The sequence below is a fragment of the Salmo salar genome, chromosome ssa24 (genome assembly GCF_905237065.1).
Source record: "Salmo salar chromosome ssa24, Ssal_v3.1, whole genome shotgun sequence".
NCBI classification, from domain to species: Eukaryota; Metazoa; Chordata; class Actinopteri; order Salmoniformes; family Salmonidae; genus Salmo; species Salmo salar.
In genome coordinates this window covers 46,718,535-46,739,079 of record NC_059465.1, presented here as the reverse complement: position 1 = coordinate 46,739,079, position 20,545 = coordinate 46,718,535, and the positions used below count along the sequence as shown (strand labels likewise).

At 44.8% G+C, this 20,545-nt stretch overlaps 1 protein-coding gene across 2 annotated transcripts in view; it reads left to right on the top strand.

The window, feature by feature from the left end:
* The window catches only part of LOC106585976 (AT-rich interactive domain-containing protein 3A), a 244,762-nt gene that overhangs the window by 176,998 nt on the left and 47,219 nt on the right, over nucleotides 1-20,545 (top strand). For both annotated transcript variants that reach the window (XM_045706903.1, XM_014172733.2), the window contains exon 3: nucleotides 9,031-9,103. In XM_045706903.1, the coding sequence (XP_045562859.1) occupies nucleotides 9,031-9,103 (73 nt within the window). The remainder of the gene's footprint in view (nucleotides 1-9,030; nucleotides 9,104-20,545) is intronic.

Genomic DNA, 20,545 nt, shown 5'->3' with positions numbered 1-20,545 from the left:
TTACTTATGTCACACAGTTACGCCACATTTGTGAACCCTTTATAAAGCATGACATACGCTTACAGAGGATTTCTAACAGATGTCCAGGGCCTTGGGAAACTATTCAGACATCTTGAGTTTTTACAACTTTTGTTACATTACAGCCTTATTCTAAAATGGATTAAATGTTGTTTTTAAAAAAAATCCTCTACACACAATATCCTATAATGATGAAGCGAAAACAGATTTTTAGACATTTTTGATAATTTATTAAATCTAATAAAACAGAAATACCTATTTTAACTAAGTATTCAGACCCTTTGCTATGTGCCTCGACATTGAGCTCAGGTGCATCCTGTTTCCATTGATCATCCTTGAGATGTTTCTACAACTTGATTGTAGTCCACCTGTGGTAAATTCAATTGATTGGACATGATTTGGAAAGGCGCACACCTGTCTATATAAGGTCCCACAGTTGACAGTGCATGTCAGAGTAAAAACCAAGCCATGAGGTCGAAGGAATTGTCCGTAGAGCTCCGAGACAGGATTGTCTCGAGGCACAGATCTGGGGGAAGGGTACCCAAAAAATTCTGGAGCATTGAAGGTCCCCAAGAACACAGTGGTCTCCATCATTCATAAATGGAAGAAGTTTGGAAACATCAAGACTCTTCCTTAAGGGTGGCCACCTGGCCAAACTGAGCAATCGGAGTCTTGGTCAACAACATGATGGTCACTCTGACAGAGCTCCAGAGTTCCTCTGTGGAGGTGGGAGAACCTTTCAGAAGGAGAACCATCTCTGCAGCACTCCACCAATCAGGCCTTTGTGGTTTAACATCTAATACCTTTACCCCTGGTTTAACATCTAATACATTTACCCCTGGTTTAACATTAATACCTTACCCCTGGTTTAACATCTAATACCTTTACCCCTGGTTTAACATTAATACCTTACCCCTGGTTTAACATCTAATACCTTTACCCCTGGTTTAACATCTAATACCTTTACCCCTGGTTTAACATTAATACCTTACCCCTGGTTTAACATCTAATACCTTACCCCTGGTTTAACATTAATACCTTTACCCCTGGTTTAACATCTAATACCTTTACCCCTGGTTTAACATCTAATACCTTTACCCCTGGTTTAACATTAATACCTTACCCCTGGTTTAACATCGAATACCTTTACCCCTGGTTTAACATCTAATACCTTTACCCCTGGTTTAACATCTAATACCTTTACCCCTGGTTTAACATCTAATACCTTTACCCCTGGTTTAACATCTAATACCTTTACCTTTACCCCTGGTTTAACATCTAATACCTTTACCCCTGGTTTAACATCTAATACCTTACCCCTGGTTTAACATCTAATACCTTTACCTCTGGTTTAATATCTAATACCTTTACCTCTGGTTTAATATCTAATACCTTTACCTTTACCCCTGGTTTAACATCTAATACCTTACCCCTGGTTTAACATCTAATACCTTTACCCCTGGTTTAACATCTAATACCTTTACCCCTGGTTTAACATCTAATACCTTTACCCCTGGTTTAACATCTAATACCTTTACCCCTGGTTTAACATCTAATACCTTTACCCCTGGTTTAACATTAATACCGTACCCCTGGTTTAACATTAATACCTTACCCCTGGTTTAACATCTAATACCTTACCCCTGGTTTAACAGTAATACCTTTACCCCTGGTTTAACATCTAATACCTTTACCTTTATCCCTGGTTTAACATCTAATACCTTACCCCTGGTTTAACATCTAATACCTTTACCCCTGGTTTAACATTAATACCTTACCCCTGGTTTAACATTAATACCTTTACCCCTGGTTTAACATCTAATACCTTTACCCCTGGTTTAACATCTAATACCTTTACCCCTGGTTTAACATCTAATACCTTTACCCCTGGTTTAACATCTAATACCTTTACCCCTGGTTTAACATCTAATACCTTACCCCTGGTTTAACATCTAATACCTTTACCCCTGGTTTAACATCTAATACCTTACCCCTGGTTTAACATCTAATACCTTACCCCTGGTTTAACATTAATACCTTTACCCCTGGTTTAACATCTAATACCTTACCCCTGGTTTAACATCTAATACCTTTACCCCTGGTTTAACATCTAATACCTTTACCCCTGGTTTAACATCTAATACCTTTACCTTTACCCCTGGTTTAACATCTAATACCTTTACCCCTGGTTTAACATCTAATACCTTTACCTTTACCCCTGGTTTAACATCTAATACCTTTACCTCTGGTTTAATATCTAATACCTTTACCCCTGGTTTAACATCTAATACCTTACCCCTGGTTTAACATTAATACCTTACCCCTGGTTTAACATCTAATACCTTTATCCCTGGTTTAACATCTAATACCTTTACCCCTGGTTTAACATCTAATACCTTACCCCTGGTTTAACATTAATACCTTTACCCCTGGTTTAACATCTAATACCTTTACCCCTGGTTTAACATCTAATACCTTTACCCCTGGTTTAACATCTAATACCTTTACCCCTGGTTTAACATCTAATACCTTTACCTCTGGTTTAATATCTAATACCTTTACCCCTGGTTTAACATCTAATACCTTACCCCTGGTTTAACATTAATACCTTACCCCTGGTTTAACATCTAATACCTTACCCCTGGTTTAACATCTAATACCTTTACCCCTGGTTTAACATGAATACCTTACCCCTGGTTTAACATCTAATACCTTTACCCCTGGTTTAACATCTAATACCTTACCCCTGGTTTAACATCTAATACCTTTACCTTTATCCCTGGTTTAACATCGAATCAGGGAGAACAGGCTGATCAAGTTTTATAAGTTAATCAGCATGGGTCCCGTCCTGTCGATCCATCAATCCACACTGTGTGTGTTTGTGTATTTTACACGGCACAATCAATCTGTGTTTGTAATAAAAAAAATTACATTAGTACCTCATTGATCTTTTAATTGTCTGTGGTCATTCTGTAGTGCAGGAGTCACCATGGTCCCCTCCTACATCTCCCTCCTGGGTTCTGTAATATTGGGGACAGCTAATTCACTCCTAAATGACCAGGTATTATCTCTAAGCCTCTTTATAGTCCCCCGCTGATCATATCTCTGTCTTCCTGTATTGATCTGATCTCCCTGTTAATGTGGCCCTTCTTGGAAGGGAACGCTCCCCTCTCTCTCTCTGTATCCCTCTCTCTCTCCCTCTGTCTCTCTCTCTCTCTCTCCCTCTGTCTCTCTCTCTCTCTCTCTCTCTCTCTCTCGCTCTGTATACCTCGCTCTCTCTCTGTATCTCTCTCTCCCTCTCTCTCCCTCTATATCTCTCTATATCTCTTTCTATGTCTCTCTCTCTCTCTTTATCTCCCTCTCTCTCTCCCTCTCCCTCTCTCTCTCTCTTTATCTCCCTCTCTCTCTGTATCCCTCTCTCTCTGTATCTCTCTCTCTGTTTGTTTCTCTCTCTCTGTTTCTCTCTCTCTCTCTTTATCTCCCTCTCTCTCTGTATCTCTCTCCCTCTCTCTCTGTATCCCTCTCTCTCTCTCCCTGTCTCTCTGTATATCACTCTCTCTCTCTGTATATCTCTCTCTGTATATCTCTCTCTGTATATCTCTCTGTATCTCTCTCTCTGTTTCTCTCTCTCTGTTTCTCTCTCTGTATCTCTCTCTCTGTTTCTCTCTCCCCCCCCCATACTGTATTTCCATCAGTCCTGTGCTGACCCTGGCTCTTTAAAGCCTGTCTGACTCCATAGAAGAAACAGTGAATAGAAGAGGCTGAGGAGAGACATAATGGCTATGTCAAAACATGTTTTATTTTTCTTAATTCAACCTTTATTGAACTAGGCAAGTCAGTTAAGAACAAATTCTTGTTTACAATGACAGCCTAGGAACAGTGGGTTAACTGCCTTGTTCAGGGCCAGAACAACAGATTATTACCTTGTCAGCTCGGGGATCCGATCTAGCAACCTTTCAGTTACTGGTCCAACGCTCTAACCACTAGGCTACCTGCTGGTTACTGGCCCAACGCTCTAACCACTAGGCTACCTGCTGGTTACCTGTTGGTTACTGGCCCAACGCTCTAACCACTAGGCTACCTGCTGGTTACTGGCCCAACGTTCTAACCAATAGGCTACCTGCTGATTACTGGCCCAACGTTCTAACCACTAGGCTACCTGCTGGTTACTGGCCCAACGGTCTAACCACTAGGCTACCTGCTGGTTACCTGCTGGTTACTGGCCCAACGCTCTAACCGCTAGGCTACCTGCTGGTTACTGGCCCAATGCTCTAACCGCTAGGCTACCTGCTGGTTACTGGACCAACGCTCTAACCGCTAGGTTACCTGCTGGTTACTGTCCCAATGCTCTAACCACTAGGCTTCCTGCTGGCCCAATGCTCTAACCACTAGGCTCTAACCGCTAGGCTACCTGCTGGTTACTGTCCCAACGCTCTAACCACTAGGCTACCTGCTGGTTACTGGTCCAACGCTCTAACCACTAGGCTACCTGCTGGTTACTGGCCCAATGCTCTAACCACTAGGCTACCTGCTGGTTACTGGCCCAATGCTCTAACCACTAGGCTACCTGCTGGTTACTGGCCCAACGCTCTAACCACTAGGCTACCTGCTGGTTACTGGCCCAACGTTCCAACCACTAGGCTACCTGCTGGTTACCTGTTGGTTACTGGCCCAACGTTCTAACCACTAGGCTACCTGCTGGTTACTGGCCCAACGTTCTAACCACTAGGCTACCTGCTGGTTACTGGCCCAACGCTCTAACCACTAGGCTACCTGCTGGTTACCTGCTGGTTACTGGCCCAACGCTCTAACCGCTAGGCTACCTGCTGGTTACTGGCCCAATGCTCTAACCGCTAGGCTACCTGCTGGTTACTGGCTCAACGCTCTAACCGCTAGGTTACCTGCTGGTTACTGGCCCAACGCTCTAACCACTAGGCTACCTGCTGGTTACTGGCCCAACGCTCTAACCACTAGGCTACCTGCTGGTTACTGGCCCAACGCTCTAACCACTAGGCTACCTGCTGGTTACTGTCCCAATGCTCTAACCACTAGGCTTCCTGCTGGCCCAATGTTCTAACCACTAGGCTCTAACCGCTAGGCTACCTGCTGGTTACTGACCCAACACTCTAACCACTAGGCTACCTGCTGGTTACTGGCCCAACGCTCTAACCACTAGGCTACCTGCTGGTTACTGGCCCAACATTCCAACCACTAGGCTACCTGCTGGTTACCTGCTGGTTACTGGCCCAACGCTCTAACCACTAGGCTTCCTGCTGGTTACTGGCCCAACATTCCAACCACTAGGCTACCTGCTGGTTACCTGCTGGTTACTGGCCCAACGCTCTAACCACTAGGCTACCTGCTGGTTACTGGCCCAACGCTCTAACCACTAGGCTCTAACCACTAGGCTACCTGCTGGTTACTGGCCCAACACTCTAACCACTAGGCTACCTGCTGGTTACTGTCCCAACGCTCTAACCACTAGGCTACCTGCTGGTTACTGGCCCAACGCTCTAACCACTAGGCTACCTGCTGGTTACTGGCCCAATGCTCTAACCACTAGGCTACCTGCTGGTTACTGGCCCTACGCTCTAACCACTAGGCTACCTGTTGGTTACTGGCCCAACGCTCTAACCACTAGGCTACCTGCTGGTTACTGGCCCAACGCTCTAACCGCTAGGCTCTAACCGCTAGGCTACCTGCTGGTTACTGGCCCAACGCTCTAACCACTAGGCTACCTGCTGGTTACTGGCCCAACGCCTTAATCGCTTGGCTACCTGCTGGTTACCTGCTGGTTACTGGCCCAACGCTCTAACCGCTTGGCTACCTGCTGGTTACTGGCCCTATGCTCTAACCACTAGGCTCCAACCGCTAGGCTCTAACCGCTAGGCTCTAACCACTAGGCTACCTGCTGTTTACTGGCCCAATGCTCTAACCACTAGGCTCTAACCACTAGGCTCTAACCACTAGGCTCTAACCACTAGGCTCTAACCACTAGGCTACCAGGAAGAGAGTGTATGAAAGCAACAACACACAGAGGCTGGTTCAACAATGATGAGCCTCTGTTGGCTGTTATAGACAAAGTGGAGTGTTGAAGTTGCTCAAGTTGTTGTTTTGTTATTTTTAGCATCCATTGTACTGTTACAGTACAACAAATACTTTTTACATTTTTATCTTGTTGCTATGACAATGGTGCGATTTCAGTTTAGCATTCAGAAATGAAAAGTACTCAAATAAACTATCCTCATTTAAGTGAATCTGTTCAGGAAAACCAAACGGAGGCGATCAAAGAGTTTGAAGGTGTGACCTTCTCCTCTTATTCAGACATTAAAGGTTGTTCTTCTGAGGCTGGGAGACTGGGAGGATGGGAGGCTGGGAGACTGGGAGGCTGGGAGGCTGGGAGACTGGGAGAATGGGAGGCTGGGAGACTGGGAGACTGGGAGGCTGGGAGTGTGGGAGACTGGGAGGCTGGGAGACTGGGAGACTGGGAGACTGGGAGGCTGGGAGGCTGGGAGACTGGGAGGCTGGGAGACTGGGAGGATGGGAGGCTGGGAGGCTGGGAGGCTGGGAGACTGGGAGACTGGGAGGATGGGAGGCTGGGAGACTGGGAGGATGGGAGGCTGGGAGACTGGGAGACTGGGAGGCTGGGAGACTGGGAGGATGGGAGACTGGGAGGCTGGGAGACTGGGAGGATGGGAGACTGGGAGGCTGGGAGACTGGGAGGCTGGGAGACTGGGAGGATGGGAGGCTGGGAGACTGGGAGGATGGGAGGATGGGAGTGGGAGACTGGGAGGATGGGAGACTGGGAGCCTGGGAGGCTGGGAGGATGGGAGACCGGGAGGATGGGAGGCTGGGAGGATGGGAGACCGGGAGGATGGGAGGCTGGGAGGCCGGGAGACTGGGAGGCTGGGAGGCTGGGAGACTGGGAGGATGGGAGACTGGGAGGATGGGAGGCTGGGAGACTGGGAGGCTGGGAGACTGGGAGGATGGGAGGCTGGGAGACTGGGAGGATGGGAGGATGGGAGGATGGGAGGATGGGAGTGGGAGAACAGCTCTCGTTGTGCCCTCACTGCCATTGATAAAATGTAGGTTCATGATACTGTTCCTTCACAGAGGAGACACGGGGTCTGCTAGTATCCAGCCACTCTGTTTCCTGATATCGTTCCTTCACAGAGGAGACACGGGGTCTGCTAGTATCCAGCCACTCTGTTTCCTGATATCGTTCCTTCACAGAGGAGACACGGGGTCTGTTAGTATCCAGCCACTCTGTTTCCTGATATCGTTCCTTCACAGAGGAGACACGGGGTCTGCTAGTATCCAGCCACTCTGTTTCCTGATATCGTTCCTTCACAGAGGAGACACGGGGTCTGCTAGTATCCAGCCACTCTGTTTCCTGATATCGTTCCTTCACAGAGGAGACACGGGGTCTGTTAGTATCCAGCCACTCTGTTTCCTGATATTGTTCCTTCACAGAGGAGACACGGGGTCTGCTAGTATCCAGCCACTCTGTTTCCTGATATCGTTCCTTCACAGAGGAGACACGGGGTCTGCTAGTATCCAGCCACTCTGTTTCCTGATATCGTTCCTTCACAGAGGAGACACGGGGTCTGCTAGTATCCAGCCACTCTGTTTCCTGATATCGTTCCTTCACAGAGGAGACACGGTGTCTGCTAGTATCCAGCCACTCTGTTTCCTGATATCGTTCCTTCACAGAGGAGACACGGGGTCTGCTAGTATCCAGCCACTCTGTTTCCTGATATCGTTCCTTCACAGAGGAGACACGGTGTCTGCTAGTATCCAGCCACTCTGTTTCCTGATATCGTTCCTTCACAGAGGAGACACGGGGTCTGCTAGTATCCAGCCACTCTGTTTCCTGATATCGTTCCTTCACAGAGGAGACACGGGGTCTGTTAGTATCCAGCCACTCTGTTTCCTGATATCGTTCCTTCACAGAGGAGACACGGGGTCTGCTAGTATCCAGCCACTCTGTTTCCTGATATCGTTCCTTCACAGAGGAGACACGGGGTCTGCTAGTATCCAGCCACTCTGTTTCCTGATATCGTTCCTTCACAGAGGAGACACGGGGTCTGCTAGTATCCAGCCACTCTGTTTCCTGATATCGTTCCTTCACAGAGGAGACACGGGGTCTGTTAGTATCCAGCCACTCTGTTTCCTGATATCATTCCTTCACAGAGGAGACACGGGGTCTGCTAGTATCCAGCCACTCTGTTTCCTGATATCGTTCCTTCACAGAGGAGACACGGGGTCTGCTAGTATCCAGCCACTCTGTTTCCTGATATCGTTCCTTCACAGAGGAGACACGGGGTCTGTTAGTATCCAGACATTCTGTTGCGATTATCTCTAGAACATTCAAGGTTACTCACAGATTGTCTTGGAAGTCGAAACGACAATAATCCACACCTGCTCTGTTTCTCTACGAACTAGACATTATATTGTTTTTACAGGTTTATATGAACCCGATAGAAGTAAAGAAGTTTGAAACATATTATAGCGCTGACAATCTACATACATTGTTGTGTTTTTCTCCTTGTCTACCTTCCATTAAATGTGTTTGGTGTGGAATTACGGTACTTTGAGATGTTGTATTCTGAAGGTATTCATCGATAGGAAGTTATATTACACATATTTCAGTTTGAAAGGACTCCAATACAGTCGAATAAAACATATTGTATATGACATGTTTGCCAATAGGCCTGTTTTAACCAGTTTTAACCAGTTTCAACACATTTTAACCAGTTTTAACACGTTTCAACACGTTTTAACCAGTTTTAACACGTTTTAACCAGTTTTAACCAGTTTTAACACGTTTTAACCAGTTTTAGCCAGTTTTAACCAGTTTTAACCAGTTTTAACACGTTTTAACCAGTTTTAACCAGTTTTAACACGTTTCAACACGTTTTAACCAGTTTTAACCAGTTTTAACCAGTTTTAACACGTTTTAACCAGTTTTAACCAGTTTTAACTCATTTTAATCATCTTGTTTTCCTCCAGTTGTACGAGTTGGATGATGATGTCAAGAGGAAAGAGTTTCTTGATGACCTCTTCAGTTTTATGCAGAAGAGAGGTGAGTTGTTAATATAATACACATCTCATAATATATATATATATATATATATATATATATATATATATATATATATATATATAACTATACCTTTCTTGAAGCATAGTGATTCTTGTGAATCTATAGTGGCTGTTAAAACTGTTTGAATGTTTTAGTGTGTCACTTATAAACATCCGTTACTCAACAGACAGGCAGGAGATCAGAATATGATGACTCAACAGACAGGGAAGAGATCAGAATATAATGACTCAACAGACAGGGAAGAGATCAGAATATGATGACTCAGCAGGCAGGAGATCAGAATATGATGACTCAACAGGCAGGAGATCAGAATATGATGACTCAGCAGACAGGAGATCAGAATATGATGACTCAACAGGCAGGAGATCAGAATATGATGACTCAACAGGCAGGAGATCAGAATATGATGACTCAACAGACAGGGAAGAGATCAGAATATGATGACTCAACAGACAGGGAAGAGATCAGAATATGATGACTCAACAGACAGGAGATCAGAATATGATGACTCAACAGACAGGGAAGAGATCAGAATATGATGACTCAACAGACAGGGAAGAGATCAGAATATGATGACTCAACAGACAGGAGATCAGAATATGATGACTCAACAGACAGGAGATCAGAATATGATGACTCAACAGACAGGAGATCAGAATATGATGACTCAACAGACAGGGAAGAGATCAGAATATGATGACTCAACAGACAGGGAAGAGATCAGAATATGATGACTCAACAGACAGGAGATCAGAATATGATGACTCAACAGGCAGGGAAGAGATCAGAATATGATGACTCAACAGGCAGGGAAGAGATCAGAATATGATGACTCAACAGACAGGCCTTAGATCAGAATATGATGACTCAACAGACAGGAGATCAGAATATGATGACTCAACAGACAGGGAAGAGATCAGAATATAATGACTCAACAGGCAGGAGATCAGAATATGATGACTCAACAGGCAGGAGATCAGAATATGATGACTCAACAGGCAGGAGATCAGAATATGATCACTCAACAGGCAGGAGATCAGAATATGATGACTCAACAGGCAGGAGATCAGAATATGATGACTCAACAGGCAGGAGATCAGAATATGATGACTCAACAGGCAGGGAAGAGATCAGAATATGATGACTCAACAGACAGGGAAGAGATCAGAATATGATGACTCAACAGACAGGGAAGAGATCAGAATATGATGACTCAACAGACAGGAGATCAGAATATGATGACTCAACAGACAGGAGATCAGAATATGATGACTCAACAGACAGGAGATCAGAATATGATGACTCAACAGACAGGGAAGAGATCAGAATATGATGACTCAACAGACAGGGAAGAGATCAGAATATGATGACTCAACAGACAGGAGATCAGAATATGATGACTCAACAGGCAGGGAAGAGATCAGAATATGATGACTCAACAGGCAGGGAAGAGATCAGAATATGATGACTCAGCAGGCAGGAGATCAGAATATGATGACTCAGCAGGCAGGAGATCAGAATATGATGACTCAACAGACAGGAGATCAGAATATGATGACTCAACAGACAGGAAGAGATCAGAATATGATGACTCAACAGGCAGGGAAGAGATCAGAATATGATGACTCAACAGACAGGCAGGAGATCAGAATATGATGACTCAACAGACAGGAGATCAGAATATGATGACTCAACAGACAGGGAAGAGATCAGAATATAATGACTCAACAGGCAGGAGATCAGAATATGATGACTCAACAGGCAGGAGATCAGAATATGATCACTCAACAGGCAGGAGATCAGAATATGATGACTCAACAGGCAGGGAAGAGATCAGAATATGATGACTCAACAGGCAGGAGATCAGAATATGATGACTCAACAGGCAGGAGATCAGAATATGATGACTCAACAGGCAGGGAAGAGATCAGAATATGATGACTCAACAGACAGGGAAGAGATCAGAATATGATGACTCAACAGACAGGAGATCAGAATATGATGACTCAACAGACAGGAGATCAGAATATGATGACTCAACAGACAGGGAAGAGATCAGAATATGATGACTCAACAGGCAGGGAAGAGATCAGAATATGATGACTCAACAGGCAGGAGATCAGAATATGATGACTCAACAGGAAGGGAAGAGATCAGAATATGATGACTCAACAGGCAGGAGATCAGAATATGATGACTCAGCAGGCAGGAGATCAGAATATGATGACTCAGCAGGCAGGAGATCAGAATATGATGACTCAACAGACAGGGAAGAGATCAGAATATGATGACTCAACAGACAGGGAAGAGATCAGAATATGATGACTCAACAGGCAGGGAAGAGATCAGAATATGATGACTCAACAGACAGGCAGGAGATCAGAATATGATGACTCAACAGACAGGAGATCAGAATATGATGACTCAACAGACAGGGAAGAGATCAGAATATAATGACTCAACAGGCAGGAGATCAGAATATGATGACTCAACAGGCAGGAGATCAGAATATGAACACTCAACAGGCAGGAGATCAGAATATGATGACTCAACAGGCAGGGAAGAGATCAGAATATGATGACTCAACAGGCAGGAGATCAGAATATGATGACTCAACAGGCAGGAGATCAGAATATGATGACTCAACAGACAGGGAAGAGATCAGAATATGATGACTCAACAGACAGGAGATCAGAATATGATGACTCAACAGACAGGAGATCAGAATATGATGACTCAACAGACAGGAGATCAGAATATGATGACTCAACAGACAGGGAAGAGATCAGAATATGATGACTCAACAGACAGGAGATCAGAATATGATGACTCAACAGACAGGAGATCAGAATATGATGACTCAACAGGCAGGGAAGAGATCAGAATATGATGACTCAACAGACAGGAGATCAGAATATGATGACTCAGCAGGCAGGAGATCAGAATATGATGACTCAGCAGGCAGGAGATCAGAATATGATGACTCAACAGACAGGAGATCAGAATATGATGACTCAACAGACAGGAAGAGATCAGAATATGATGACTCAACAGGCAGGGAAGAGATCAGAATATGATGACTCAACAGACAGGCAGGAGATCAGAATATGATGACTCAACAGACAGGAGATCAGAATATGATGACTCAACAGACAGGGAAGATATCAGAATATAATGACTCAACAGGCAGGAGATCAGAATATGATGACTCAACAGACAGGAGATCAGAATATGATGACTCAACAGGCAGGAGATCAGAATATGATCACTCAACAGGCAGGAGATCAGAATATGATGACTCAACAGGCAGGAGATCAGAATATGATGACTCAACAGGCAGGAGATCAGAATATGATGACTCAACAGGCAGGGAAGAGATCAGAATATGATGACTCAACAGACAGGAGATCAGAATATGATGACTCAACAGGCAGGAGATCAGAATATGATGACTCAACAGACAGGGGATCAGAATATGATGACTCAACAGGCAGGGAAGAGATCAGAATATGATGACTCAACAGGCAGGAGATCAGAATATGATGACTCAACAGACAGGAGAGATCAGAATATGATGACTCAACAGGCAGGGAAGAATCAGAATATGATGACTCAACAGACAGGAGATCAGAATATGATGACTCAACAGACAGGAGATCAGAATATGATGACTCAACAGACAGGAGATCAGAATATGATGACTCAACAGGCAGGGAAGAGATCAGAATATGATGACTCAACAGACAGGGAGGAGATCAGAATATGATGACTCAACAGACAGGAGATCAGAATATGATGACTCAACAGACAGGGAGATCAGAATATGATGACTCAACAGGCAGGAGATCAGAATATGATGACTCAACAGACAGGAGATCAGAATATGATGACTCAACAGGCAGGAGATCAGAATATGATCACTCAACAGGCAGGAGATCAGAATATGATGACTCAACAGGCAGGAGATCAGAATATGATGACTCAACAGGCAGGAGATCAGAATATGATGACTCAACAGGCAGGGAAGAGATCAGAATATGATGACTCAACAGACAGGAGATCAGAATATGATGACTCAACAGGCAGGAGATCAGAATATGATGACTCAACAGACAGGGGATCAGAATATGATGACTCAACAGGCAGGGAAGAGATCAGAATATGATGACTCAACAGGCAGGAGATCAGAATATGATGACTCAACAGACAGGAGATCAGAATATGATGACTCAACAGGCAGGGAAGAAATCAGAATATGATGACTCAACAGACAGGAGATCAGAATATGATGACTCAACAGACAGGAGATCAGAATATGATGACTCAACAGACAGGAGATCAGAATATGATGACTCAACAGACAGGAGATCAGACTTCCTGTTCCTGGTTCTGATCAGATGATGATGCGCTGTCTGAACTTCAATTGTAAACATTTATTTTTGTGTAAAGTTTGCCTGTAGTTGCTCCAAGCTAATTTTCTCAAAGTCCTTTGTGAGACAGAAACATTTGTGTTTGTATCTCTGTCCGTCCTTCCGTCTGTCCGTCCGTCCGTCCGTCCGGCTTGTGAAAACTGCTGCAGATGTTTGACAGCTGTAACAACAGGAGAATGTGGCTGAGTGTTTTGAAGGCCCCAGAGCCGGGATAGTATTTGGGGTCTGGTGCTTTTTCCTCAAACCTCCAACACAACCCCTCCTCCCCTTCCCCTCCCCTCCCCTCCAACCCCCCCTCCCCTCCCCTCCAACCCCCCCCTCCCCTCCAACACAACCCCCCCTCCCCTCCAACCCCCTCTCCCCTCCACCCCCCCTCCCCTCCACCCCCCCTCCCCTCCAACACAACCCCCTTCCCCTCCAACCCCCCTCCCCTCCAACCTCCCCTTCCCCTCCAACCCCCCTCCTCAGCAGCATTCCGCTGTGTTAAAGTAACTGCACAGTGAAAATCAAATGTTATAAGTTCATACACACACATATCCTCGTGGGGACCTAGAATTAATTTCCATTCAAATTCCTATTTTAAGCTAACCCCTTACCCTACCCCTTACCCCTTACCCTAACACTTACATTAATCTTAAACTTAACCCAAACCCTAAACCTAACCCCTTACCTGAATCCTAATTCTAATCCTAACCTTAACCCTAAACCTCACCATTAAGCCTAAAATAGCCTCTGTCCTCATGGGGATGTGGGAAATGTTCCCAAGAGAGAATTTTCCTTATTTTACTATCCTTGTGGGAAATTTGGTGTATTTTAGGTAACCACAAGGATAGAAGAACCAACCAACACACACACACACACACACACACACACACACACACACACACACACACACACACACACACACACACACACACACACACACACACACACACTCAGGATGAGGTGTCATCCCAACCCTTGGGAACCTCGGCTCATGTCCTGGGGGGGTAGTGGAGATGAAAAAGACTGTGTGTGTGTGTGTGTGTGTGTGTGTGTGTGTGTGTGTGTGTGTGTGTGTGTGTGTGTGTGTGTGTGTGTGTGTGTTGTAGAGGTGGGTCTCCAGTAGACTCCCCCAAGGCCTCTGTCTTTATCCTGCTGTCTGTCTGGTTAATCTGATTAATGACAGAATGGACAGAGTTGACTACAGCAGCTACACGCTACTTAGGAATGACACACAGACAGTACTGTGTGTGTGTGTGTGTGTGTGTGTGTGTGTGTGTGTGTGTGTGTGTGTGTGTGTGTGTGTGTGTGTGTGTGTGTGTGTGTGTGTGTGTGTGTGTGTGTGTGTGTGTGTGTGTGTGTGTAGTATTCACCCCTTTGGCATTTTTCGTATTTTGTTGCCTTACAACCTGGAATTAAAATAGATTTTTAGGGGGGGTTTGTATCATTTCATTTACACAACATGCCTACCACTTTGCAAAATATGTTTTATTGTGAAACAAACAAGAAATAAGACAAAAGAAACAGAAAACTTGAGCGTGCATAACTATTGACCCCCCCCAAGTCAATACTTTGTAGAGCCACCTTTCGCAGCAATTACAGCTACAAGTCTCTTGGGGTATGTCTCTATAAACTTGGCACATCTAGCCACTGGGATTTATGCCCATTCTTCAAGGCAAAACTGGTCCAGCTCCTTCAAGTTGGATGGGTTCCTGCTGGTGTACAGCAATCTTTAAGTCATACCACAGATTCTCAATTGGATTGAGGTCTGGGCTTTGACTACGCCATTCCAAGACATATTTAAATGTTTCCCCTTAAGCCACTCGAGTGTTGCTTTGGCAGTATGCTTAGGGTCATTGTCCTGCTGGAAGGTGAACCTCCGTCCCAGTCTCAAATCTTTGGAAGACTGAAACAGGTTTTCCTCAAGAATTTCCATGTATTTAGCGCCATCCATTATTCCTTCAATTCTGACCAGTTTCTCAGTCCCTGCCGATGAAAAACATCCCTACAGCATGATGCTGCCACCACCATGCTTCACTGTGGGGATGGCATTCTCGGGGTGAGGAGTGGTGTTGGGTTTGTGCCAGATATAGCATTTTCCTTGATGGCCAAAAAGCTAAATTTTAGTCTCATCTGATCAGAGTACATTCTTCCATATCCTGTTAGGGCTAGGGGGCAGTATTGACACGGCTGGATAAAAAACATACCCGATTTAATCTGGTTACCACTCCTACCCAGTAACTAGAATATGCATATACGTATTACATATGGATAGAAAACACCCTAAATTTTCTAAAACTGTTTGAATGGTGTCTGTGAGTATAACAGAACTCAAATGGCAGGTCAAAACCTGAGAGATTCCTTTACAGGAAGTGGCCTGTCTGACCATTTCTTGAACTTCTTTTCCATCTCTATCATTTACTAAGGATCTCTGCTCTAACGTGACACTTCCCACGTCGTCCATAGGCGCTCAGAGCCCGGGAAAAAACAGAATGTCGTCATTCCAGCCCCAGGCTGAAACACATTATCGCCTTTCTCATGTGGCCGATCAAGGGACACTGGGCTTATGCGCGTGACCCCGACCGCCCCCGCCTTTGGGATTTTTTCCTCTGTTTGCCGAAAAGGAGATTCCCTGTCGGAATATTATCGCTTTTCTACGAGAAAAGTGTCGTAAAAATTGATTTTAAACAGCGGTTGACATGCTTCGAAGTACGGTAATGGAATATTTAGAATTTTATTGTCACGAATTGAGCCATGCGCGTGACACTTCTTTACTATTTCGGATAGTGTCTGGAACGCACGAACAAAACGCCGCTATTCGGATATAACGATGGATTATTTTGGACCAAACCAACATTTGTTATTGAAGTAGCAGTCCTGGGTGTGCATTCTGACGAAGACAACAAAAGGTAATCAAACTTTTATAATAGTAAATATGATTATGGTGAGTGCTAAACTTGCCGGGTGTCTAAATAGCGAGCCCGTGAAGCCTGGGCTATGTACTTAGAATATTGCAAAATGTGCTTTCACCAAAAAGCTATTTTAAAATCGGACATATCGAGTGCATAGAGGAGGTCTGTATCTATAATTCTTAAAATAATTGTTATGCTTTTTGTGAACGTTTATCGTGAGTAATTTAGTAAAATGTTAGCGAATTCCCCGGAAGTTTGCGGGGGTATGCTAGTTCTGAACGTCACATGCTAATGTAAAAAGCTGGTTTTTGATATAAATATGAACTTGATTGAACAAAACATGCATGTATTGTATAACATAATGTCCTAGGGTTGTCATCTGATGAAGATCATCAAAGGTGAGTGCTGCATTTAGCTGTCTTCTGGGTTTTGGTGACATTATATGCTGGCTTGAAAAATGGGTGTCTGATTATTTCTGGCTTGGTACTCTGCTGACATAATCTAATGTTTTGCTTTCGTTGTAAAGCCTTTTTGAAATCGGACAGTGTGGTTAGATTAACGAGAGTCTTATCTTTAAATGGCTGTAAAATAGTCATATGTTTGAGAAATTGAAGTAATAGGATTTTTAAGATTTTGAAAATCGCGCCACAGGCTGCAAGTGGCTGTTACGTAGGTGGGACGAATTCGTCCCGCCGGTCCCATAGAGGTTAAATGGCTGTAAAATAGTCATATGTTTGAGAAATTGAAGTAATAGGATTTTTAAGGTTTTGAAAATCGCGCCACAGGCTGGCAGTGGCTGTTACGTAGGTGGGACGCAAGCGTCCTACCTAGCCCATAGAGGATATGTTTGGGGAGTCTCCCACATGCCTTTTGGCAAACACCAAAAGTGTTTGCTTATTTTTTTCTTCAGGCAATGTCTTTTTTTCTGGCCACTCTTCTGTAAAGCCCAGCTCTGTGGAGTGTACAACTTAAAGTGGAAGAGGTACACAGGATGTGGCAGGAAGAGGTACACAGGATGTGGCAGGAAGAGGTACACAGGGTGTGGCAGGAAGAGGTACACAGGGTGTGGCAGGAAGAGGTACACAGGGTGTGGCAGGAAGAGGTACACAGGGTGTGGCAGGAAGAGGTACACAGGGTGTGGCAGGAAGAGGTTCACAGGATGTGGCAGGAAGAGGTACACAGGGTGTGGCAGGAAGAGGTACACAGGGTGTGGCAGGAAGAGGTACACAGGATGTGGCAGGAAGAGGTACACAGGATGTGGCAGGAAGAGGTACACAGGATGTGGCAGGAAGAGGTACACAGAGTGTGGCAGGAAGAGACATAGTCAAATAAATTCTGAGAACTTAATTACCTTTGCTCTCTCTCTCTCTCTCTCTCTCTCTCACTCTGTCACACACACACACAGTACCTACACTCCCCCACTCCCCCTATATTTAGTGTAGAGTCTTCGGTGATAGTAACATCACACGGTGAATCCAGCATGTCCCTGGTTAGACCCACACGATGAATCCAGCATGTCCCTGGATAGACCCACACGGTGAATCCAGCATGTCCCTGGTTAGACCCACACGATGAATCCAGCATGTCCCTGGTTAGACCCACACGATGAGTCCAGCATGTCCCTGGATAGACCCACACGGTGAATCCAGCATGTCCCTGGTTAGACCCACGCGATGAATCCAGCATGTCCCTGGTTAGACCCACACGGTGAATCCAGCATGTCCCTGGTTAGACCCACACGATGAGTCCAGCATGTCCCTGGTTAGACCCACACGATGAGTCCAGCATGTCCCTGGATAGACCCACACGATGAGTCCAGCATGTCCCTGGATAGACCCACACGATGAGTCCAGCATGTCCCTGGATAGACCCACACGATGAGTCCAGCATGTCCCTGGTTAGACCCACACGGTGAATCCAGCATGTCCCTGGTTAGACCCACACGATGAGTCCAGCATGTCCCTGGATAGACCCACACGGTGAATCCAGCATGTCCCTGGTTAGACCCACACGATGAGTCCAGCATGTCCCTGGATAGACCCACACGATGAATCCAGCATGTCCCTGGATAGACCCACACGATGAATCCAGCATGTCCCTGGATAGACCCACACGGTGAGTCCAGCATGTCCCTGGATAGACCCACACGATGAGTCCAGCATGTCCCTGGATAGACCCACACGATGAGTCCAGCATGTCCCTGTATTGATCAAGTCATTGTTTAGTATCATTGATTCACTGTAGCGATGCTCATCTTCTTACAGGAAGCCCGTGATGAAGTAAATCTTATTAATTTGGCTGCTGAATAATTACTATCTGACAGTCAGTAGCATTGACCCTTATAATCACAGTCTTTTTGCTGGATCTGCCGACTGCAGCTGCACCGCCTGCATTAAGAATCACTGCATTGACTCTTACCACACTGTAACGGCCGTCGTTGAAGAGAGAAGGGGACCAAGGTGCAGCGGGTTGTGTGCTCATCATTATTATTTTATTTAATTAAAGTGAACACGAAAACAAGGAACAAAGAACGACAAACCGACAGTTTCACAGGCTATAAATAACAGCAGTGAAAAATACAACTACCCACCTACATACACATAAACCCCCAAACCATATAAAACAAATACCCTCTGCCACGTCCTGACCAAACTACAATAACAAAATAACCCCTAATACTGGTCAGGACGTGACACACACCAGGCAGTTAAAGCGTTTGAATGATCAGAGGTACTTGTAGGTTTTTCCCTGAGCACATCATTTGTTATTGTGTATAAACGCTTCTTATTTCCTCTGTTGATTTCTCTAAAGGTTTGCTTTAAGTCACTTGAATAATGTGAATAGTCATCTCCTTTTGCTGTAACATATGTATAGCAAACCTGTTAATAGAAATGAGCTCAGTACAATGTTTTGTCTGATTTTAAATCCAGGTGTTTGTTACTGTGAAACCATAGAACGTCTGTCAATGGTTTTGAACTCCGTCTAGTCAGTCATGAAACTGTCAACTTGACATTTCATTCAATACCACATCGATACGCCCTAAAACTATCACCCTAAACCTCCTCTATTCTCTAGGAAGACTTCCTGTCTCTCTCTGTCCCAGAAGTCCAGTCTGGTATTACCCGACTGTATATGAAACGGCAGATTAAACTTTCCTCCAGTTTGTCTTTACCTCCACTGTGCTGTGGTCCCCCTGCTGCACCCCACTGTGCTCCAGCCTGAAAGTGCATTTGGGGCCCAGCTTCTCTGTCCCTCTCCTTCCTTGCGGTGTGGCCTTGAGGCCTGGGTGTCGTGGCCCCTGCAGTGTCCCCTGCCGCCGTTGATCACGAGCTGCGAAAGGAAACGACAGCGGTTGGTCACTGAGGCCTCAGAGAAACACTGAGATGTGTGTTTGGTGTGTGTTTTCGCTGACACAGATTTTACATAAGCAGCTAAAGATTTGACAGAAGCAGATCATCTTTGCAGCAATCAGAAGTAGGATTATTTCCTATAGAACTGGTATAGATTAAGGAACACCTAACTTTACAAGTCTCACACTACTCCTTTCAACAAAAGCAGCAATTCCACAATCCAAGGGTGCATCATGAGGTTGGAGTAAGATCTCTCACATACAAAGGCCCAACTAGCACAGTAGTTTCCATATTATTATTAATATTATTATTATTATTAGACAGTAGTTGCCATATTATTATTATTTAACATTATTATTATTATTATTATTATTAGACAGTAGTTGCCATATTATTCTTGTTACTAAGTATTGTTGGTTTGTTTAGTTGTTTTCATTTGGACACTCTTGAAAACAAGAGGGTAAATCTCAAGAGAATTCATCCTGCAAAATGTTGAATACATTTAGACTGACAGATCTGTATGTTCTCGCCACTACTCTATTTGGAGTAAATACATCAGCTGACATGTCCATCTGGTTACTGTGTTATTACAGGGACCTTTTATCCTCAATAAAACAGACAGTAAATAGCTTTGTGCCTGACACTGTACCTCAGTCTCCAGTACCTCAGTCTCCTGTACCTCAGTCTCCAGTACCTCAGTCTCCTGTACCTCAGTCTCCTGTACCTCAGTCTCCAGTACCTCAGTCT